This window comes from Phallusia mammillata, chromosome 2, assembly GCF_965637545.1.
Source record: "Phallusia mammillata chromosome 2, kaPhaMamm4.hap1.1, whole genome shotgun sequence".
Classification (NCBI taxonomy): Eukaryota; Metazoa; Chordata; class Ascidiacea; order Phlebobranchia; family Ascidiidae; genus Phallusia; species Phallusia mammillata.
In genome coordinates this window covers 31,415,895-31,435,670 of record NC_137253.1, presented here as the reverse complement: position 1 = coordinate 31,435,670, position 19,776 = coordinate 31,415,895, and the positions used below count along the sequence as shown (strand labels likewise).

The following is a 19,776-nucleotide window of genomic DNA, read 5'->3' as shown; positions in this document are numbered from 1 at the left end:
AAATGCTTAAACATTCTAAAACAACACAAAATAGAAGCATTGAACCAAAATTGTACCTATTCCAAAACAATTGAGTTGTTCTGCAGAATCACCCAAGTCAGAATTCATTCTTGTTGTGTTGAACTGATTTAACAATGATCTAAAAAGAATCAGAAAAAAATAAGAAAATGCGTAGGTCATCAGCAGTCAAATTTATTTACGTATAGTTTGTCCAAGATAGAACATATGTTTGATTTGATGTAAGATTATCAGGAAACTCATGTCCCTCTGGTAAACAACCAACCATGTCCCATAAAGTCTTCAAACAGTCCATTGTGTGAATTCCATAATATCTTGGACATGTAGCAGGAAAATCTGCAACAAAAATCGAGCGTGATCTGGCATTATTTCAGAGTAACAGACATAAATACCAATTCCAAAACAGTTCAGTTGTTCTGCAGAATCTCCCGAATCTGAGTTTATCCTGGTTGTGTTGAAATAGTTCAGCAAAGCCCTGCAAACATTTTAAGCATTCATTGTTTAATTTCAGCAAAACACACAAATTTAAAAACAAAAACACAATTTACGTTAAAAGAATTAAAACAGTTGCTCATTAAAAATGCACTTTATTGAAATAAGATAGTTTACATCACCGTCTTATATTCACAATCTAAATTTTAGGATAACATGATAATTTACTTTGAATTAGGTCCAAAAATGCATTGAATTTCCAAGATACGAAAAAATACCCATAGTTTTTCAGTAAATACAACAAAATGCTGCTTTATGCAAAGCAAAAACATACGTATAGTTTTTCCTCAACAAAATAAAAGTTTGATTTGTGGTCAGATTATCAGGAAATTCATGTCCTTCTGGTAAACATCCCACTATATCCCAGACAGACTTCAAACAATCTATCGTGTGAATTCCATAATATCTTGGACATGTAGCAGGGAAGACTACAAAAATTTAAGCATTGATGACACAAAGACAATAGCACACAATCACACATTATGACAAAACAAACCAATTCCAAAACAACTTTGCTGTGCTTTTGTATCACCCAAATCAGATAAAGACCTTGTGGTGTTGAATTGGTTCAACAATGATCTGTAAAAGATAAAGAAATGATTTTGCTTGTAATGTGCGATGAATCAAGTTTTCACATACGTATAGTTGGTCCATGAAAGCACAAAAGTTTCGTTAGCTGTCAGTTTATCAGGAAACTCATGACCAGCTGGCAAACATCCAACATTCCACCACACAGTTTTCAAACAATCCATTGTGTGAATGCCGTAATATCTTGGACAAGTGGCAGGAAAATCTAAGGTAGTTAAACTGTAGTAAAACAATTAAATTGAACATTATTGAACTTAAAAAATACCAATTCCAAAACAATTTAGTTGGTCTGAAGAGTTTCCCAAGTCAGAACTTGCTCTTGTGGCATTGAACTGATTCAACAATGCTCTAAAATACAACAATGAGAAACAGAACAAACTTTGTTTTGTCACAATGAATTAATTCCAATTAATTACGTGTAGTTTGTCCAAGATAATGTAGAAATCTGAGCAGATGTAAGATTATCAGGAAACTCATGTCCCTCTGGTAAACATCCAACCATATCCCATAAAGTTTTCATGCAATCTATGGTTTGAATTCCATAATATCTTGGACAGGTGGCAGGAAAATCTAAAATTGAAATTGTTTAAGCCATTCAACAAATACAATCACAATATATAAAACAAAAACTAACCAATTCCGAAACAGTTTAGTTGTTTTGCTGAATCTCCCAAATCAGATTCAGTTCTTGTAATGTTAAATTGCTTTAACAAAGCTCTAAAAAATAAAAAGTTAGTAAACAATTTTAAAAATATGCGGTAAAAATCAAGTTGAAACTAACGTATAATTTGTCCGCAATAAAGCATAAGTTTGATTTGATGTCAGATTATCAGGAAACTCATGTCCCTCTGGAATACATCCAACCATATCCCATAAAGTCTTCAAACAATCAACAGTGTGAATTCCATAATATCTTGGACAGGTAGCAGGAAAATCTGTGTTTGACAGATAATAAAAAAGGAAAAATGCATTAGGAATGTTTATGTGCAAACCTACCAATTCCAAAACAGTTAAGTTGTTCTGCAGAATCACCCCAATCTGAATTTGTCCTTGATGTATTGAATTGATTCAACAAATCTCTAAAAGAACACAAACAAATTAAAAAATATTTATGACCCTTTTGGAGTCAAAAATAGTTACGTATAGTTTGTCCAGGATAATGCATAAGTTTGATTTGAAGTCAAATTGTCAGGAAATTCATGTCCCTCGGGTAAACATCCAACATTGCTCCAAACAGTCCTTAAACAATCCATTGTGTGAATTCCATAATATCTTGGACAATCATGAGGAAAATCTGTAAGCGCAAATAATTGTAAACTAGCACACATTACATACACCAATACTCAATACATACCGATGCCGAAACAGTTGAGTTGTTCTGCAGAATTTCCCAAATCTGAATTCTTTCTTGTGGTGTTGAATTGATTCAACAGTGCCCTGTAAGTAAAATCTTCACTGATAAAAGTTGTTACTTGTTCAAGACGCATGTTATTTTGTTCAGTTTGCAAGTGCCAAAAATGTTTGTAGTCCAATAATCAAATTTTAAATTAAAAACAGTCAGATCACACATCGGTTTATACAAGCAACAAACAAAGTTAAACATTTTAGAAAGCAATTATTTTTAACCAATGATTGTACAATTGGTTTGAATTAACATAACTTTTGAGCTTGTGCACATACGTGTAGTTTGTTGTAGAAAGCACATAAGTTTGATTTGAAGTGAGATTATCAGGAAACTCATGTCCCTCTGGTAAACATCCAACCATATCCCATAAAGTTTTCAAACAATCGACTGTATGAATGCCCCAATATCTTGGACAAGTGTGAGGAAAATCTGCACAATTTAAAATTATTTAAAACCTTTCTGAAAAGAATAAATAGTTTTTCAACAGCATTTTTACCAATTCCAAAACAGTTCAGTTGTTCAGCTGAAATTCCCGAATCTGAATTGTTTTTTGTTGTGTTCATAATATTCAATACACCTCTGTAACAAATTACAAAAAACTTGTAGTAAAACCACAGAAAGGGTACATTAAAAAAAGCATAAAATTGGCAATACTATAAAAATGATTTACCTCATTTAATCAATATTGATGTAACATGTTACATACACACTGGCAATATTGTTGACAGTATCTACATAAATCTATCAAAAACTGTGTTCTTACAGCCGTTTTAATTTTAGTTTGTTAAGAAACAAGAAATATATATTTTATCTTCAAAAACAGCTAAAAGGCACATAGAAGGTTCAAAAATTCGAATTGATGCAAAACAAAGGAAATCGAAGCATTATATACGAGTAATTTGTGGCTGAGAGAAATGATATTCGTGCCGACGTCAAGTTGTCCATGTATTCATGTCCTTCAGGCAAACAACCAACATTTTTCCAAATTACTTTCAAGCAGTCCACAGTGTGGAGGCCATAGTAAGTCGGACACTCAACAGGAAAGTCTGTAAAAAGGGAATAATACATATAGATGGTGCTTGTCTCACAATGAGATTTCTTCACCTATTCCGAAGCAGTTTAGTTGTTCTGCAGAATTTCCAGAGTCAGAAATAACTCTTGTGGTGTTAAACTGATTTAGCAAAGCTCTGAAAATAGTAAAACACGATGAGGTTTAAAAGTAATCCAAACTATTAAAAACAAAACTGCGTGAGGATGTTACGTGTAGTTTGTCCAGGACAATGTAAAAGTTTGATTTGATGTAAGATTGTCAGGAAACTCATGTCCCTCTGGTAAACATCCAACCATGTTCCACAAGGTTTTCAAACAATCAACTGTGTGAATTCCATAATAGCTTGGACAGGTAGCAGGAAAATCTGAACAGTATTTAACACCAAAATATAGTCAAATCACATACCCTAAGTAAATTAATACCTATCCCAAAACAGTTGAGTTGTTCAGCCGAATCTCCCGAATCAGAATTCATTCTTGTAGTATTAAAATTGTTTAATAATGCCCTAAAAGTAAGGTAGGTAAAGTAAAAAAAAGAAAATGATTTTGTAAAACTCTGGGCATACGAATAGTTTGTCCAAGATAATGTAAAAATCTGAGCAGATGTAAGATTGTCAGGAAACTCATGTCCTTCTGGTAAACATCCAACCATATCCCAAACTGTTCTTAAACAATCCATGGTTTGAATTCCATAATATCTTGGGCAGGTAACAGGCAAAGCTAGATTGAAAGCAAAAAGTTTTGAAAAACAGTTCAAAGGTGGATGAATAATTAAACTTACTTATTCCAAAGCAATCTTGCTGATCTTTAGGATTTCCCAAGTCAGAATCCATTCGTGTTTGATTGAACTGGTCTAGCACTCTCCTACAAAAATTTTCACAAAAACTTATGACTCAAAAAAATTTAAAGTATGTAAGAAGCCCAGTCACATAACAACTTTTATGGTGTAGCTTCAGCGCTTGCAGCCACTATCCACCAATTGTGCACTTCACTGTGATTTCAAACTTGTTCACAAAAACTTATCATAAAAAAACTTTAAAGAAAACAAGAAGCAGTAAGTACATGTAGTTCTACCAAAATATACATATCAATAAAAGAATGCTTTGACTTGAAGTGCACTTTTATAAAAAAACAAAACCGCCCTAGCTTTATATGCCATGATCCACAGCACAGTTAACAAGCTGCATTGATAATGACAACAGTAATTGTTAAAACGTCCGCATAATGTATTCTTCATACACAAGTTTTCTGACAGTTTTGTTTTTGATTAAAGCAAAAACATACGTGTAGTTTTGTCTTGAGAATATAAAAGTTTGATTTGTTGTCAGATTATCCGGAAATGCATGACCCCCTGGTAAACATCCAACCAAGGCCCACATAGCCTTTAAACAATCCATCGTATGAACTCCATAAAATCTTGGGCAAGGGTGAGGAAAATCTATTAATGATTAAAGAAATATTTTTTTATGTCATTGATGTACCAAAATAAGCACAGCAAAAAATTTTGAAGTGTTTAAATCATGTTTACAACAATGAAGCTTTTTGAAGATTTCAAAGCTGTTTTAGTTGCTCAGCAGAGCAGTAGCACAAACTAACTGAAGCATTAAATTTGCATATTCATGCTCCGTTAACATAACTAGTGTTTTAAAGGGTATTGTTTTGTTAAATGGGTGTCTGTACCACTTAATACACTGTAGCGCAAGGGAAAGCTACAAAACTAGCGAAGGATTGGGAATGTTTGTGTTGTCACCAAACATTAACTTGAGATGCTTGGTGTTCGACCAAACAGAAAATTTGCAGTTCTGGCCCATCCCTAATAATTAATATTGAATGAAACAAAACATACCAATTCCAAAACAATTGAGTTGTTCTGCAGCAATGTTGTTGTCGGAATTCACTTTAATTGTGTGGAACTCAAGTGTTAAATTCCTGAAAATTGAAACATAGGATGTCAATAAAAAACTTAAGTCAGGGGTGTCCAAACTTTTTTTAATGGGGGCCAATTTTTACCAAGTGAAGATGCCCGCGGCCCAACGTTTTTTTAGAATTAGAACACAAATATACGGGATTTAAGAAATTGTGGCATTTTGTTGCGTCAGCACGATGTACACTTCCTTTTGCCGGGAAATAAAGTTCCATGGAAGGCTTTAATTGCGTGAAGTCGCAAGTCACCAAATCCTAAAAACCTAATCTGGACGATGGCGTGCCATACGCAACACAATTTAAAAAAACAGTTGCGGGCCAGTTGAAATGCCGCCGCGGGCCGCACATTGGACACCCCTGACTTAAGTGAATAGAGTAGCTTTTTACCTATAGTTTGTCCAAGATAAGACAGAAATGCGGCTCGAAGGCAGTTTTGTGGGATACTTATGTCCTTTAGGTGTGCAACCAACCAAACGCCACACTGTCTTCAAACAATCCATAGTTTGGATTCCATAATATCTGGGACAATCACTGGGCATTCCTAAAAAAACATTGTTTAGAAATTATTTTGTTTTAAAGACATCAAAAAAGATATTTTACTTATTCCAAAACAGTTTTCTTGTTCAAGTGCGATACCCAGATCTGCGTCTGTCCTTGTTGTGTTGAACTGGCCAAGTAAGGACCTAAAAATATTACCATAATTAACATCAGAAAGCATACAAAAAAATATACTCAAAAAGAGTGGCAGATGATCAGCGCTAGCGTAATGTTTTGTTTATTAAACAGAAATATTAATTTCGCCCATTTGGGTATTGTCAGTTTTTGTCTTATTCAAACAATTTTGATAAGTGAATACAGAACTACCAGTTACCCAGGCTGATTCTTGTAGTCAGCTACGACATTACACTAACATCAGAAAGCGTAACATTCAAACAATAAATGAAATATTTAAAGCTATAGATGTAAGTTCAGAAAAAACAACTTAGTCGTTCACCCTTTGGTTTTAAAGATATATATATATTTCGCTAATACAGCATCGTCAGTATCTACGAACAAGCAGAAAGATTAAGATCAATTACAAATATTTAAAGCTATTAGCATTAAACCCTGGTAAATTAATTATGGGAATCATTCCCTGTTCTACTGCCATTGTTGCAACAATTTCCACCTTTCATTATAAATATCACAAATTTGGGAAATCTTAGATGTTTGTGTTATTAGCATTAAACATTTAAATAACTTGTGTCCAAAGATACAATAATCATATAAGGAAAGAAATTAGAACTTTTGGATCAGCAAATTCACTAACGTGTAGTTTGTAAATGCTAAGATATTAAGCGCAGTTGTAGTAAGGTTTTCAGGAAACTCTCGTCCATGTTTTAAGCATCCAACCATGTACCATACAGTTCTAATGCAATCCATTGTGTGAATTCCATAATATCTTGGACAATCATGTGGAAAGTCTAACAGCAAAAGAAGAATTTTTAAAACAAACTTTCTTATTTAAGAAACTTTTATTTAACTGGTGTAATGCTAAACATAATACTAGTTGTTTTCAAGAACTTGTATTTTTGCTGACGTTTCACCCACCAGAACAGTAGGGCTTTTTAACTAGTATTTTGTTTAGCATTACACCAGTTGAATGACAAATTTGTTAAATGTGCAACCTGGTGGACGAAACGCTTGTTCAGTATTTTCTTTGAAACTTTAATTAGTCGAAGAGTTGCAGCAGATAGTCTGCATACATTGTAAAAACATAGTAATTATACAGTTTGAGTCAAAGATGATTTTATCAACCAACTTGAAAATTGCATAAAAGTCACAAATTGTAAACAATAATCCAAATGTGCCAATAAAGTACACAAGTAATACCATAAAAACATTTTCTTCACACTACCAATTTAATACTACTTTACAGTTTGCACACAACTAATTATGGGCATGGGTATACTACACATGTATCGCATCTGCTTGATAGAAAACAAAAATAATCAGTTCATTGTTTCATGGCAAACTATGCAAACAAAAAAGACAGATTTACAATTACTCCATCAGGCCACTTTAATACAATTAATTAGACCGCCTTTGCAACAAAAACATCAAAATGAGGTTTAAGCAGGGTCGCAAACAATACAATTTGCTCATGTATCCCTAAAACTTAATAAATTAAAGAAAAAAATAGTGACACACTTGGAATTAGGAATCACTATAACACTAGAATAGAACATTTAACATAAAATGCCTACCAACTCCAAAACAATTCAGCTGTTCTGCTGCAATATTCAAGTCCGAATTGGTTTTGGTGGTGTTAAAGTGCTCTAGCAAGGCTCTATATAAAACAACATTAGTTTTCTTCAAAATAAATAACAGTATGTGCATAACTTACGTATAGTTTGTCCTGACCAGCTTGTACACTGTATCAGGGTGCAGTTTTGGTGGAAATTCTCGCCCATCTGGAATACAACCAACTCTGGCCCACAAAGTTTTTAGACAATCCATATCATGTTGTCCATAAAATTTCGGACATTGTGCAGGAAAATCTAATGAAGTTTATTTCTCTATAATTGTGTAGTTTTGGTAAGAAACGAGATGCCAATAATATACGTAAAAAGTGACATGCTTTATTATTTAACATTGTGGCAAATGCTCATGCTAAAATTAGTGATACGAGTAATATAAAAGGTCACATCAGTTAATAACCGCTTGAGTCGCATAAAAGACGTGCGAATTAAGCGTTAATTTAGTTACTACATTTTGTGCCATTTAAGTATTTAAAAAATATGAATGAAATACTTATTCCAAAGCAGTTTAGTTGATCTTTTGAATTTCCAAGGTCTGAACTTTCTCTTGTTGCAGTGAATTCATTAAACAATGCCCTGGAAATGGTTACACATTTGCAAGTTACAGTAACATAAAACAACACAAAAAATCGAATCCTTTTATAGTATACAATAGTCTATTAGGTCATTATTAAGCAGGCCAACAAAAGTTAAGGGTATGCCGTCTGGCCTGTGAGTGGTCTTTAATAGGTCAATCTTAGAGCAGCAGTCCTTAATAAGTAAACACTAGAGAATCAAGAGACAAAAAAACAAACGCTTTTTATAGAATACAATAGTCTAATAGTTCAATATTAGCAGGCCAAATAAAAGTTTTAGGGGTATTGCAGGCTGGCCTATGAGTAATATCGAACATTGGTTCCAAAGTTAGAGACATCAGCAACCATTAATAAGTCAATGCTAGAGAATGAATTGTTCAATGTAGGGCAAAAAAAATAGGTGGAAATAAATAAAACAACAATGCAAATTTTGGCTTACATCTCATCAAACAAAAAATCATACAGGAACATACTACTGATATAATAAGCAGCAGACAGTGCACACTGTTTTAACCTATAAGGTTTCATCAGTGCATATGGTGACAAAATATAGACTATATTGACTAGTGCATTGTGAGCAGGTTATTGTAAATTGGCTCCAGGCTTTTATACTAGTGATATAGAATATTTAACAACATACGTGTAATTTGTCCATGACAAGTTGTAGATTCGACTGGCAGTGAGGTTATCAAGATACGCATGTCCATCTGTTAAACATCCAACCAAAGCCCAAACAGTCTTTATGCATGCCACAGTATGAATGCCCCAAAATCGTGGGCAGGGGGTAGGAAAATCTAGAAGAATTAAAAGTTTATTTGTGGAAAATTTTGTGCAAATTCAAGCAATTTAAGGAAACTAACCGATGCCGAAACAATTCAATTGTTCTGCAGAAACTCCCAAATCAGATTTCGTTCTTGTTTCATTGAACATCTTTTCAACAGCCCTGAAAGAAAACTCGAAATTAAAAGATAGAATTAATTGCGTATTTCATGCACGTAGTTCTAAAATTTAAAGTTGCTCTTGTAAAATTTAAAGTTGTTTAAGGACTGTAGTTTTTTTAAATCTTCTCATAAATTTATTTTCAAAAATATACCATGACATTCACAAAATCTTTAAAAGATTAAGATAAACAAAATCAGAAATGCAAAAGCAAAAAAATTGTGAATGCAGAAAAGCCATGTGAAAAACAACTAAATCATTGCCAACAGTAAGAGATGCATGTTAATATAAGTACAGTATCACAAGTTTATTAGCTTATCAGGAATACCACCTAAGAAGAACATAAAGACTATAACATATGTCAATGTTCATTTGATCAAAATTGTAACAATCCTTACGTATAATTAGTTGCGGAGAGTGATATAACTTCTGTGGACGCAAGTTTATCAACATATCTGTGACCTCCAGGCAAACAACCAACATTCTTCCAAATTGTCTTCAGACATGCTTCAGAATGAGGTCCATAGAAAGTTGGGCATGTGCTGGGAAAATCTGAAATATTTTCAAACAAAATGTTTAAAGCTCCTGTAAATAACTGATGTTTTATAAAGCTTAACCCCTAAAGTCTGTGCTGGCAGCAATGTTCCAGTTCCAGACCCAAACCCTTTAAAATACCACTAACAAGTTAAAAAACAACTAGTAAAGTGTGCAACAAGCCAGTACAATACGAAAACTATTCTTTGCAAATTTCCTCTTAGCATTTTATGCTACCCCGAGCAAGTTATAAACAAGTTAAACCAAATTATAATCACCAACTACACCAATTGGTAAATATAATCCACTGGATTTGCATTGAGACAGATAACAAAACCTGACACATTCAGACATTGTTCTGCCGATTCAGGACTTAATAAGAAACAAACATTTACCAGTTCCAAAGCAATTAAGTTGTTCAGCAGAAACACCAGCATCAGAATTCAATCTTGTGGTGTTGAACTGATTTAACAAAGATCTGTAAAGTAGCTTGGTTGTGCATTTGGTCAACGCAGCAAACTAAAAAGCACTTACGTATAATTTGTCCATGATAAAGCTGCTATCTGTGCTGAAGTAAGATTATCAGGAAACTCATGTCCTAATGGTAAACATCCAACCATGTCCCATACTTTCTTCAAACAACTTATCGTGTGAATTCCATAAAATCTTGGGCAGGTAGCAGGAAAATCTGAAAACCAAAAGATTAATGATGAATGCTTGATATACAACATATAAGTAAAACTCTTACCAACTCCAAAACAATTCAATTGATCAACTGCTGATCCTAAATCAGAGTTAGTTCTTGTGGTATTCATTAAGTGCAAGACAGCTCTGAAACAGAAAAATCATTTAAAAACAATAAAACTACAAGTGTAGGAGTAGAAAGGCAAATCACAATACAAAATGTATAAAGCTGAAGACCACCCTGTCATCACATATTATTAGGGATGGGCCGAGCCGAGCCAGAACCCGAGTACCGAGCAGTTGCATGAACTGACCCGAGCATTAAATTTGCATATTCATGCCCTGCTAACATACGTAACTACTGTTCGAAAGGGTATCTATGAACAAAAACGAATGATTTTTCAAATGTATTAGATGGTGGAAAAACACATACTTCATGGGATGTACAGCTTATAAGAGACCCTGTAGAGCTAGAACGTAGAAAGGGGATTTTTTGTGACGTCATAATGCACCGAGCGTGCTCGGCCGAGCACTGAGCATCTCACTTTAATGCTCGGTGCTCGACCAAACAGAACATTTGCAGTTTTGGCACATCCCTACATATTATTGCTTGTTTGTCTGTACTGGTAAAACTCGCACCATATTACCACATTAATTTATTTAAGATGAACTTAAATACATAACTGGGATCATCCCTAAAGTGTCTATGCATACTGGCGATCACAGCAAACTCGTATATAAATCATAGCATATCAGGCACATTCATTCATTATCAACATGATAAAAAATGGAGTAATTATATATTTTGTAAAAAATGGAGTAATTATAAACGCAGTTATGGCTTAAAAATCAAACAGGAAAATACATAAGCAACTTTAGTCCTTACGAATAATTGGTTCCGGATAATGATATGAAATCAGCCAATGCAAGTTTGTCAGGATATTCATGTCCCTCAGGTAAACATCCAACAATATCCCACATAGTTTTCAAACAATCCATCGTGTGCATTCCATAATACTTCGGACATGGATGGGGAAAATCTAAAAAAAACATAAAATTATCAAAATAACAAGTTTAGCTATCCACAAATTGTACCAAAAGCAAAGAATTAACAGCTTGCTAAGATGTTTTTTTATGGAATCCAGCATTAAACCAGATTTTTTTTACCAAATTAGGGCCAAAGAATTAGATTTACCAATGTAAAATTCCATACAAAGGCCTGTAAAGGCCCAAAATCAGTTTGCTTTTTTTTAAGCATGAAGCCATTACCCAGATTGCAACCTTTGTGGTACATATATTGAAATTACTGCACCAAATGAAGTTCGAACACATTAGTGTTTGGGTTTTACTTAAATGACTTTTACATTCAACAAGTTTGTTGCAGAAATGGATATTATATTCAATTATGCTTTACTGGATAAGCCCTAAATTCTTTATACAGTCCAACATCACAGGATACTCATAAACTAATAGTATGACAGGTACATTTATAGGTGACGAGTGGGCGGTGGCACCTTCCATTTACTCAGAACTAAACCTTCCATTTACCGAGTGTACTGAATGTATTCATAGTTAAGCGAAAAATGAAGGTGTTTAAAATTCTGTACCAATTCCGAAGCAGTTCAGTTGTTCAGCAGCAACATTCAAGTCGGAATTTGTCCTTGTGCTCTGAAAGTCAGCTAGCAAGGCTCTAAACATGCAAAACACAATTTTACAAACTCACATAGTAATATGTAGCAGCAATATATAAGCTATTGCTGCCAGGCATAATATCAAGTTGTAGTTTCTACAATTGCCATAAGACCTCTATAAACTGTAAGAGCAAGCTCAGACAAGTAGGTATAGTTTGTTAAATATATGCAAAGCACATTTTTTACAGACTCACATATATATTCTTTAATACGAGAGCACATAAGTTGACTTACGTATAGTTTGTTCGAGCCAAGACATCAATTTGTGCTGTGGTAAGTTTATCTGGATATTCATGTCCTTCTGGCAAACATCCAACCATGTCCCATAAAGTCTTCATACAATCAACAGTGTGTATGCCCCAAAATCGTGGGCAAGTAATAGGAAGGTCTAAAGTTAGGACAAAGATATTTAAAAAAAAACAATGCGACACAAACATTTTAACAACAATGTTTTACTTTAAAGATTTAAACAAACAACTAGTACAAATAGCAAATATGGGCAGCAATTACATAAAGATATAAACAAAAAAAACTTTTTTGTTGTGCACTAAAGTTCAACAAACCACAAATCTATATTGAATATACTACATTAAACAAATTTGCAAACTTATTAAAATTAAAAAAAAGCAGGGTACAACAATTTTATTGTTGTTTTTATCTTCCATAATACAGAGTTGCCATAAAATCCGCTTGTACATAGTGAGTTCAAGCAAATAATGTGCTACCAAACATCACTTACTAATTCCAAAACAGTTCAACTGTTCAGCAGCTATTCCAGCATCAGAATTTTGTTTCGTGGTGTTCATGATGTTTAAGACACCCCTACAATAAAAATCACATCTGTAACTAGACTGCTATAAGAAATAATGAAAAAATTAAAAACCTAAATTGTGAACAATAGGTTTTAAATGCATCAGGATAATTATACTGGCCATTTTCAAAAAAGCAATAACTTTTGCCCTATTGTATGCATTTTGTTTTGTTAAATAATTTGACAAACATCTCATGTAAAAACACAAAATTAGGAAAAAATGTGTTTAAACTGGAATCTACCTGTGGTGTTCATTTTAAAGATATATTATTGGAGATAAAGGAAGATTATTACCATAAAAATCAATATCACTTATAGTTTGGAAACACTAAAGGCCATGAAGGATTACCAAGATATGTCAATACATAGGGCAGTATCTTTCGTAATTATATTTTAGCACATGGTCAAAACAGGCACAGATTGGTTCAAATAGACATATGCCTTTAAACACTTTACGCCTAAAAAAATGACAAAAAATGAAGTGAAATAAAGACTATTTTCCTACGAGTAATTTTTTGCAGTCAGGAATGCAATCTCAAGGTAAGAAAGTTTGTCTGGGAACTCGTGTCCTTGTGGCAAACATCCAACATTTTTCCAAATCACTTTCAGACAAGCCTCAGTATGTGGGCCATAATATGTTGGACATGCAGCAGGAAAAGCTGTGATAAAAAGTTTAGAACATTATTCACTTTTTTAATTTTAAAATAAAAAACTTACAAAATGACAAAAAACTGTCAAAACTTGATATTTCCTCAAATGCACTAGTGTGTTTTTTTTTAGCTTAGATAACAGCAAACATTGCAGGTTAAACTACCATAATAGGGATTAGTACCCTAGAGCTTTAATGGTATATAGGTTACTAAGTACAGCCTTTAACATCCTAACAATTATTTTTTCTTTTAATTTCTACAAAAATTCTACTATTGTAGTTTTGACCAGTTTTAGAAAAGACACATATTGCATAACACTTTCAATGCACAGCAGACATTCTTATTTTTAACATACAAGTGTGCAAGCGAATAACCTAAAAAAATCTAATCACAGAATCACCACTACAAAATTACACCCAATGCGAACTTTGTATGGGACGATAAATTGAATTGTTGCCTTTAATGCACAAAACAGCTCGTCCGATCTGTACAACAAACATAAAAACTTACCAATTCCAAAACAATTGAGTTGTTCTGTAGCATTGCCAAGATCAGAATTGTCTCTGATGGTTTGAAATCCATTCAACAAGGCACTAAAAAAACATTTAATAAAGGCATAATGTTTAGAAAATAACCTCACAAGCACAAGATTTACGAATAATTTGTCCATGAGAGTGCTGAAATTTCAGGAAAAGTGAGTTTATCAGGATATTCGTGTCCCTCTGGTAAACATCCAACCATTGCCCACATTGTTTTTAAACATGGCATTGTATGTATTCCATAATATCGCGGACAGTCTACAGGCAAATCTGCAATCAATAACACAAGTTGTCAAAAAGCAATTCTCCTCATAACTTTATGCACATAACATACTGATTCCAAAACAGTTAAGTTGTTCCGCAGGGTCACCCAAATCAGAGTTACGTTTTGTTGTTTCGAAGATGTCCAAAACCCGTCTAAAGCACAGCAGTAATTTAAATTTAAAATATTTTCTGATATTCAAACAGTTTTGCTCACGAATAGTTGGTTGTTTTCAGATCAGAAACATCAAAAGGAGAGAGTTTAGGTGGATATTCATGTCCACCTGGTAAACAATCACTTAAACCCCAGATAATTTTCAAACAGTCCATTGTATGGGAGCCGTAATAAGTAGGACAGTCAGTAGGCAAATCTGAAATTAAAAAAAAAACACTGACTTGCAATGAGCTAAACTAACAAAATTTGTGTTGGAATATTTTTTTTAATTATGGTTATTTGAAGAAATGAGAACTTTTTTGGAGCTCTAATAGAAAATTATTTTTTTCAATAATCCAAAATGCAAACAACTATCTGTAGTAACACAAAAATAACTTGTCAAAATTTGAACTAATTAACAGTACAACACTTATAATGATTACAGCAGTGTTAGCAGTTTACAATAAAGCATGAAAAATCTGTGTAGATTTAAACTATCAGTCAAAGTGCTAAGCATTGTTAACAAACTGCACCTATTCCAAAACACTTCAGCTGTTCAGCAGAATTTCCCAAGTCAGCATTCATTTTAATAGTTTCAAATTCATTTAGCAAGCCCCTGGAAAAAATAACATGAATATTCTCGTGTTTGTTATTTTCATCTAAAAATAGAACCAGATTTACGAGAAGTTAGTTGATGACAGGGTAAGCACTTCTGTTAATGTTAGTTTATCAGGATATGCTCTTCCATTTGGGATACATTTTGCCATATCCCAAACCACCTTCATGCACAACATCGTATGAACTCCATAGTATGTTGGGCACAAGTGAGGCAAATCTGAAAATAAAGCCAATACATGCAGATTATAGCAGAGGGTTTTAAATGAACAGTATCAGACGCTCCAACAGACAGCATGGTCATTGATGATCACATATGAATAAATAACTGAGAATGAAAAATCACTTGACCTGCTGGCATTGGCCCATCCAGGAAAGGGCTATGGTTGCTTTCAAATCTTAAAGTTGTTATTAAAAATATACTATAACTACACTACAATCGACCATAACTACACTTACCTACACCGAAGCAGCTCAGTTGATCAACAGAACTTCCCAAATCAGAATTGGTTCTTTTAGCATTAATGGTGTCCGACACCCAACTGGAAAATACAGGACATATTTACAACTTAGAGGGCAACTGGGCAAATTATAATAGTAATAACAATATAATCAAATATTGAAAAGAACCAAAGTGGTAAAGAAACATACTGAGTTACAAAAGCACATAAAACGTTAGAAAATGGATAAACAGTTAAGACACACAAAATAAATTACAAAAACACACAATCACTTAAAGAAACCCATAGACAGAAAACACCTACAGTTACACTACAGACGTTAAGTTCTCAAACAAAAACAGGATAAAAAGTTTAGACATTTTGTTTTAATGTTACAAAATCTACTCAAAAATGTTTTGGTAACTCCTGAGAAAAATGTGTCAATTACATCTTTACCATATTGCTTGACAATTTGCTTAAAGCACATACACAATTTTCAAACTTTGTCTCTTACGTGTAATTTGCAGTGGACAAGGCTGTAAATTCAGAAATAGTGAGTTTATCCGGGTATTCATCACCTTCTGGCACACAACCAGCAGAACCCCAAAGAGTTTTCAAACAAGCAACAGAATGGGGACCATAGTAAGTTGGACAGGTGGCTGGTAACGCTGCAAAAAGATAACAAAATAAAATAAATTTAAATGATAAATACTATAAATTCTGCCAGACATTATGAGTTTGACTCCCATTTTCATAATCTAGTGGTGTTTTTTGAAGTTTTGTTATGTGCGATTTGGCATTGTTAGTTTATTACTGCTATACACTTAATGTAAAGTATATTTTATGGTTTTACATAGTAACGGCCACAAAAAATTATGCAAGTATACATTGGGTTAAAATTTATAATATATGTAGGCTTTAACCCAGGGGTGTCCAAACTTTTTTTAATGGGGGCCATTTTTTACCAAGTAAAGACGCCCGCGGGCCAACGTTTTTTTTAGAAATAGAACACAAATATATGGGATTTCAGAAATTGTGGAATTTTGTTGCGTCAGCACGATGTACACTTCCTTTCACCAGGAAATAAAGTGGCGGGCCATACGCAACACAATTTGAAAAAACAGCTGTGGGCCGCTTGAAATGCAGCCGCGGGCCGCACTTTGGACACCCCTGCTTTAACCTGTTTTTTTTGATAAAAAATTTAAACAGATAAAGCTTACCAACACCGAAGCAGTTTAGTTGTTCAGCATTTATCCCTAAGTCAGCATTGGATCTTGTTGTATTAAAATCACTGAATAAAGCCCTGAAAAAAAAAATGAATTTTTAAAACAGATTTAACACAAAGTTTGAGTTTAAATCAAGTGTTAATCTTACGAAAAATTTGTTGAAAACAATGCGAAGATCCTCAGAGTAGGAAGCTTCTCCGGAAACTCATCGCCAACAGGTAAACATCCAACCGATGCCCAAACTGTTTTCAAGCAATCCATTGTATGTACACCATAGTATCTTGGACATAAAAGAGGCAGGTCTGGAAAAATATACAAAATTTTGCTAAGTAGCCTCTCAACTTGTTTTGGTCCACTCTTAGTTGTCGGGTCTAACAAATCTCAGATTAGTTTTCAATTATTTTATTCCTTATTAGTTATCATACATTAAATATCAAATATGAATCCAATTTCAAATTGTGAAAATTACGTAACAGGTCAGATTTTCAAAAAATGTGACCTTTAGTGCTTAATCCCATATTTAAACAGAATCAATATAAGTTAACATGTTAATGATAAGACAGAGTCTACATTTCGATTTCGTGCAACTGCAGCACTCACTTCAAACATTTTAACACACCAATGTCAGGCATACAATGTACGAAGTAAAACAGCACTCCCTCATAAAAGGCGCTGATTACATGCACACTTTTTGCATGGATCCAAGCACGCCAAAGGCAAGAAATAGTTTGTTTGTGAAACACAAGGAACACTCTCCATAACACACATTAACATCGAGATGAAACAACTTCACAAAAACTTACTGATTCCAAAACAATTAAGCTGCGCAGTTGCATCTCCAAGATCTGAATTCTTTTTGGTGTTGTTTATGTTGTCTAGTAAGTCTCTGAACAAACGCAATAAATAAATGAGAAAAAAATCACCACACATCAAGCTTGCTATGTGTTTTTTAACTGCTCTACACAGTATAGCTGCAAACTGTTTCCACCTATAAGGTTTCACCAGTGCAAATGAAATAAAAATACTTTTTTAAGAAGGGAAATTTTTCATAAGCAGCACATCACAAATATGTTATAACATGTTTACCTGTAGGTAAGAACTGATAAGATACTGATTTCTGAAGCGAGAATTTTATCAGGAAAGTCATGTCCCTCTGGTATACAACCGACCATATCCCATAAAGTCTTCATACAATCTCTTGTGTGTGCACCATAATATGTAGGACAAGTGGCAGGTAAATCTAAATTAAAAACATTGAGCATATTCTACAAACATGCTTATATATACAGGAGGGTTAAAGTTTACCAATCCCAAAACAGTTTAATTGTTGGGTAGATATCCCAGCGTCTGACTCATCTCTAATAAGTTGAAATCTATCCAACAAAGCTCTGCACACAACACAGAAAGAAAGAATAATAAAATAATAATAAAAACAAGATGGCCAAGTGGTTAGCTTGTGTTCACAAGGTTGTCGGTTCTAATCCTGTCTCTGCCTATTTTGTTTATCTCAGCAAGAAACTTTAAAAGCATTGCTGCGGCGCAGTAAAAACTAAATTAGGGTCACAAATCCCCAAAGTCGAAAAATATATAGAAGAACTGTTGAACAGACTTGCAACAAACAGACAGATTGAAATTGGACATATTGTAAGCAAAACACATTCAGGCATTGCCTGCTAGCCATGACAAAAAAGAAACTAACAAATAAAAGCAACAAGCAGTCAATTACGTGTAGTTTGTGGATCGAAGAGTGGCAATTTCTGTTGGAAACAGCTTGTCCGGATATTTCCTGCCTTCTGGTAAGCATTTCACTTCTGCCCAGAGCGTCTTCAAACAATCGATGGTATGCACACCATAATATCTTGAACAGTTAACAGGCAAATCTGCAAACATTGTATTTTCTGGTAAGGATTTAGAACAAAGTAAATGTGTAACGAGGAAGGTTTAAATAAAACATTGTACAGAATGTAGCATAGTCATCAAAAATTTAGTTCTAAAAAGAGTAAAGTGATAAGAACAGATTTCAATATGCCAGTCATTGAAAAGTTTCATGCACTTCATTAAAGTCTGAAAACTTTGACAAGTCTGAAGTAAGCCGCCTCTTTTCATGCAAAGACATATACATTTTCACCAAAGTAATAGGCATCATCATTATCTCATTCAAATATAACTATTTGAAATATATATGTCTGAACACAAAAAACGGTGGATGACTTCAGACTTTTTAAAGTTTTCAGTCTGTTATTATACGATTGTTGTCTTCATCTCTCGTACTGAGTCTCTGGTGCCTTGTGATTTATAATATACTGCACCAGGGGTTCCCAAACTTTTTTGGTCTGTGGCAAAATGTCTCTATAATAGCGATTCTTGGCTCACCACTTGCTGTAAATTCGGGCACAAACAAAAAAAATAACTCAAGAACAGGCGAAATTTTCTAGCAATGTATTTTTAATGAGATACATGCTCCAGGATTCGGAGTTCTTTGCAAATATTATGTTTTTCAAAACAAAAGCGCATATTTCTACAGAATAACAAAACAGTAGAATCTGTTGAAATGGCTCTGTGGCCCATTGAAATTGTCTTGGCGGCCTAGTACTGGGCCATGGCCCACAGTTGGAACCACTGTACTTCACACAGGCATTAAAGTTTGTTCAGTTGGTGTTGTAAGGTTTTTTAGTTGCTTAGGGAACATGGGTGATTATTTTCACCACAACAGTCTAAAAATAGATTGCAAAAACAAAACCTCACCAATTCCAAAACAGTTGAGTTGCTGACTTGAATTCCCCAAATCTGCTTCCGTTCTTATAACATTCATTTCAGCTGATAAGTTTCTTTAAAACCACAACAACAATCAGTAAATTACAATAATATTCAAGAATAACAT

The 19,776-nt window shown here is 33.8% G+C and overlaps 1 protein-coding gene across 1 annotated transcript; it reads right to left on the bottom strand.

Moving 5' to 3' along the window:
- Positions 1–15: 15 nt before the first annotated feature.
- Positions 16–19,707, bottom strand: LOC145213309 (uncharacterized). The gene is made up of 55 exons (XM_080081537.1): positions 19,641–19,707; positions 18,622–18,775; positions 18,201–18,283; positions 17,982–18,135; positions 17,699–17,781; positions 17,044–17,197; positions 16,890–16,972; positions 16,184–16,337; positions 15,689–15,771; positions 15,296–15,449; positions 15,148–15,230; positions 14,678–14,831; positions 14,534–14,616; positions 14,316–14,469; positions 14,171–14,253; positions 13,516–13,669; positions 12,939–13,021; positions 12,434–12,587; positions 12,116–12,198; positions 11,395–11,548; positions 10,573–10,655; positions 10,359–10,512; positions 10,220–10,302; positions 9,689–9,842; positions 9,212–9,294; positions 8,992–9,145; positions 8,270–8,352; positions 7,863–8,016; positions 7,723–7,805; positions 6,786–6,939; positions 6,077–6,159; positions 5,864–6,017; positions 5,400–5,482; positions 4,838–4,991; positions 4,335–4,417; positions 4,120–4,273; positions 3,977–4,059; positions 3,765–3,918; positions 3,608–3,690; positions 3,396–3,549; positions 3,000–3,082; positions 2,779–2,932; positions 2,453–2,535; positions 2,239–2,392; positions 2,095–2,177; positions 1,880–2,033; positions 1,733–1,815; positions 1,515–1,668; positions 1,364–1,446; positions 1,150–1,303; positions 1,007–1,089; positions 785–938; positions 411–493; positions 201–354; positions 16–139 (listed from the first exon to the last, which is right to left on the bottom strand). The coding sequence occupies exons 1-55, from the start codon at positions 19,705–19,707 to the stop codon at positions 16–18; spliced, it is 6,507 nt and encodes a 2,168-aa protein (XP_079937663.1).
- Positions 19,708–19,776: the final 69 nt, after the last annotated feature.

Coding starts and splice junctions, on each gene's coding strand:
- LOC145213309 (XM_080081537.1), bottom strand. CDS start 19,707: ATGAATGTTATAAGAACGGAAGCAGATTTGGGGAATTCAAGTCAGCAA. Junction 9,295..9,688: donor CTCTCCGCAACTAATTATAC/GTAAGGATTGTT, acceptor GTTTTCTTTCAG/GGCTGTTGAAAAGATGTTCA. Junction 7,806..7,862: donor CTGGTCAGGACAAACTATAC/GTAAGTTATGCA, acceptor TGTTTTATATAG/AGCCTTGCTAGAGCACTTTA.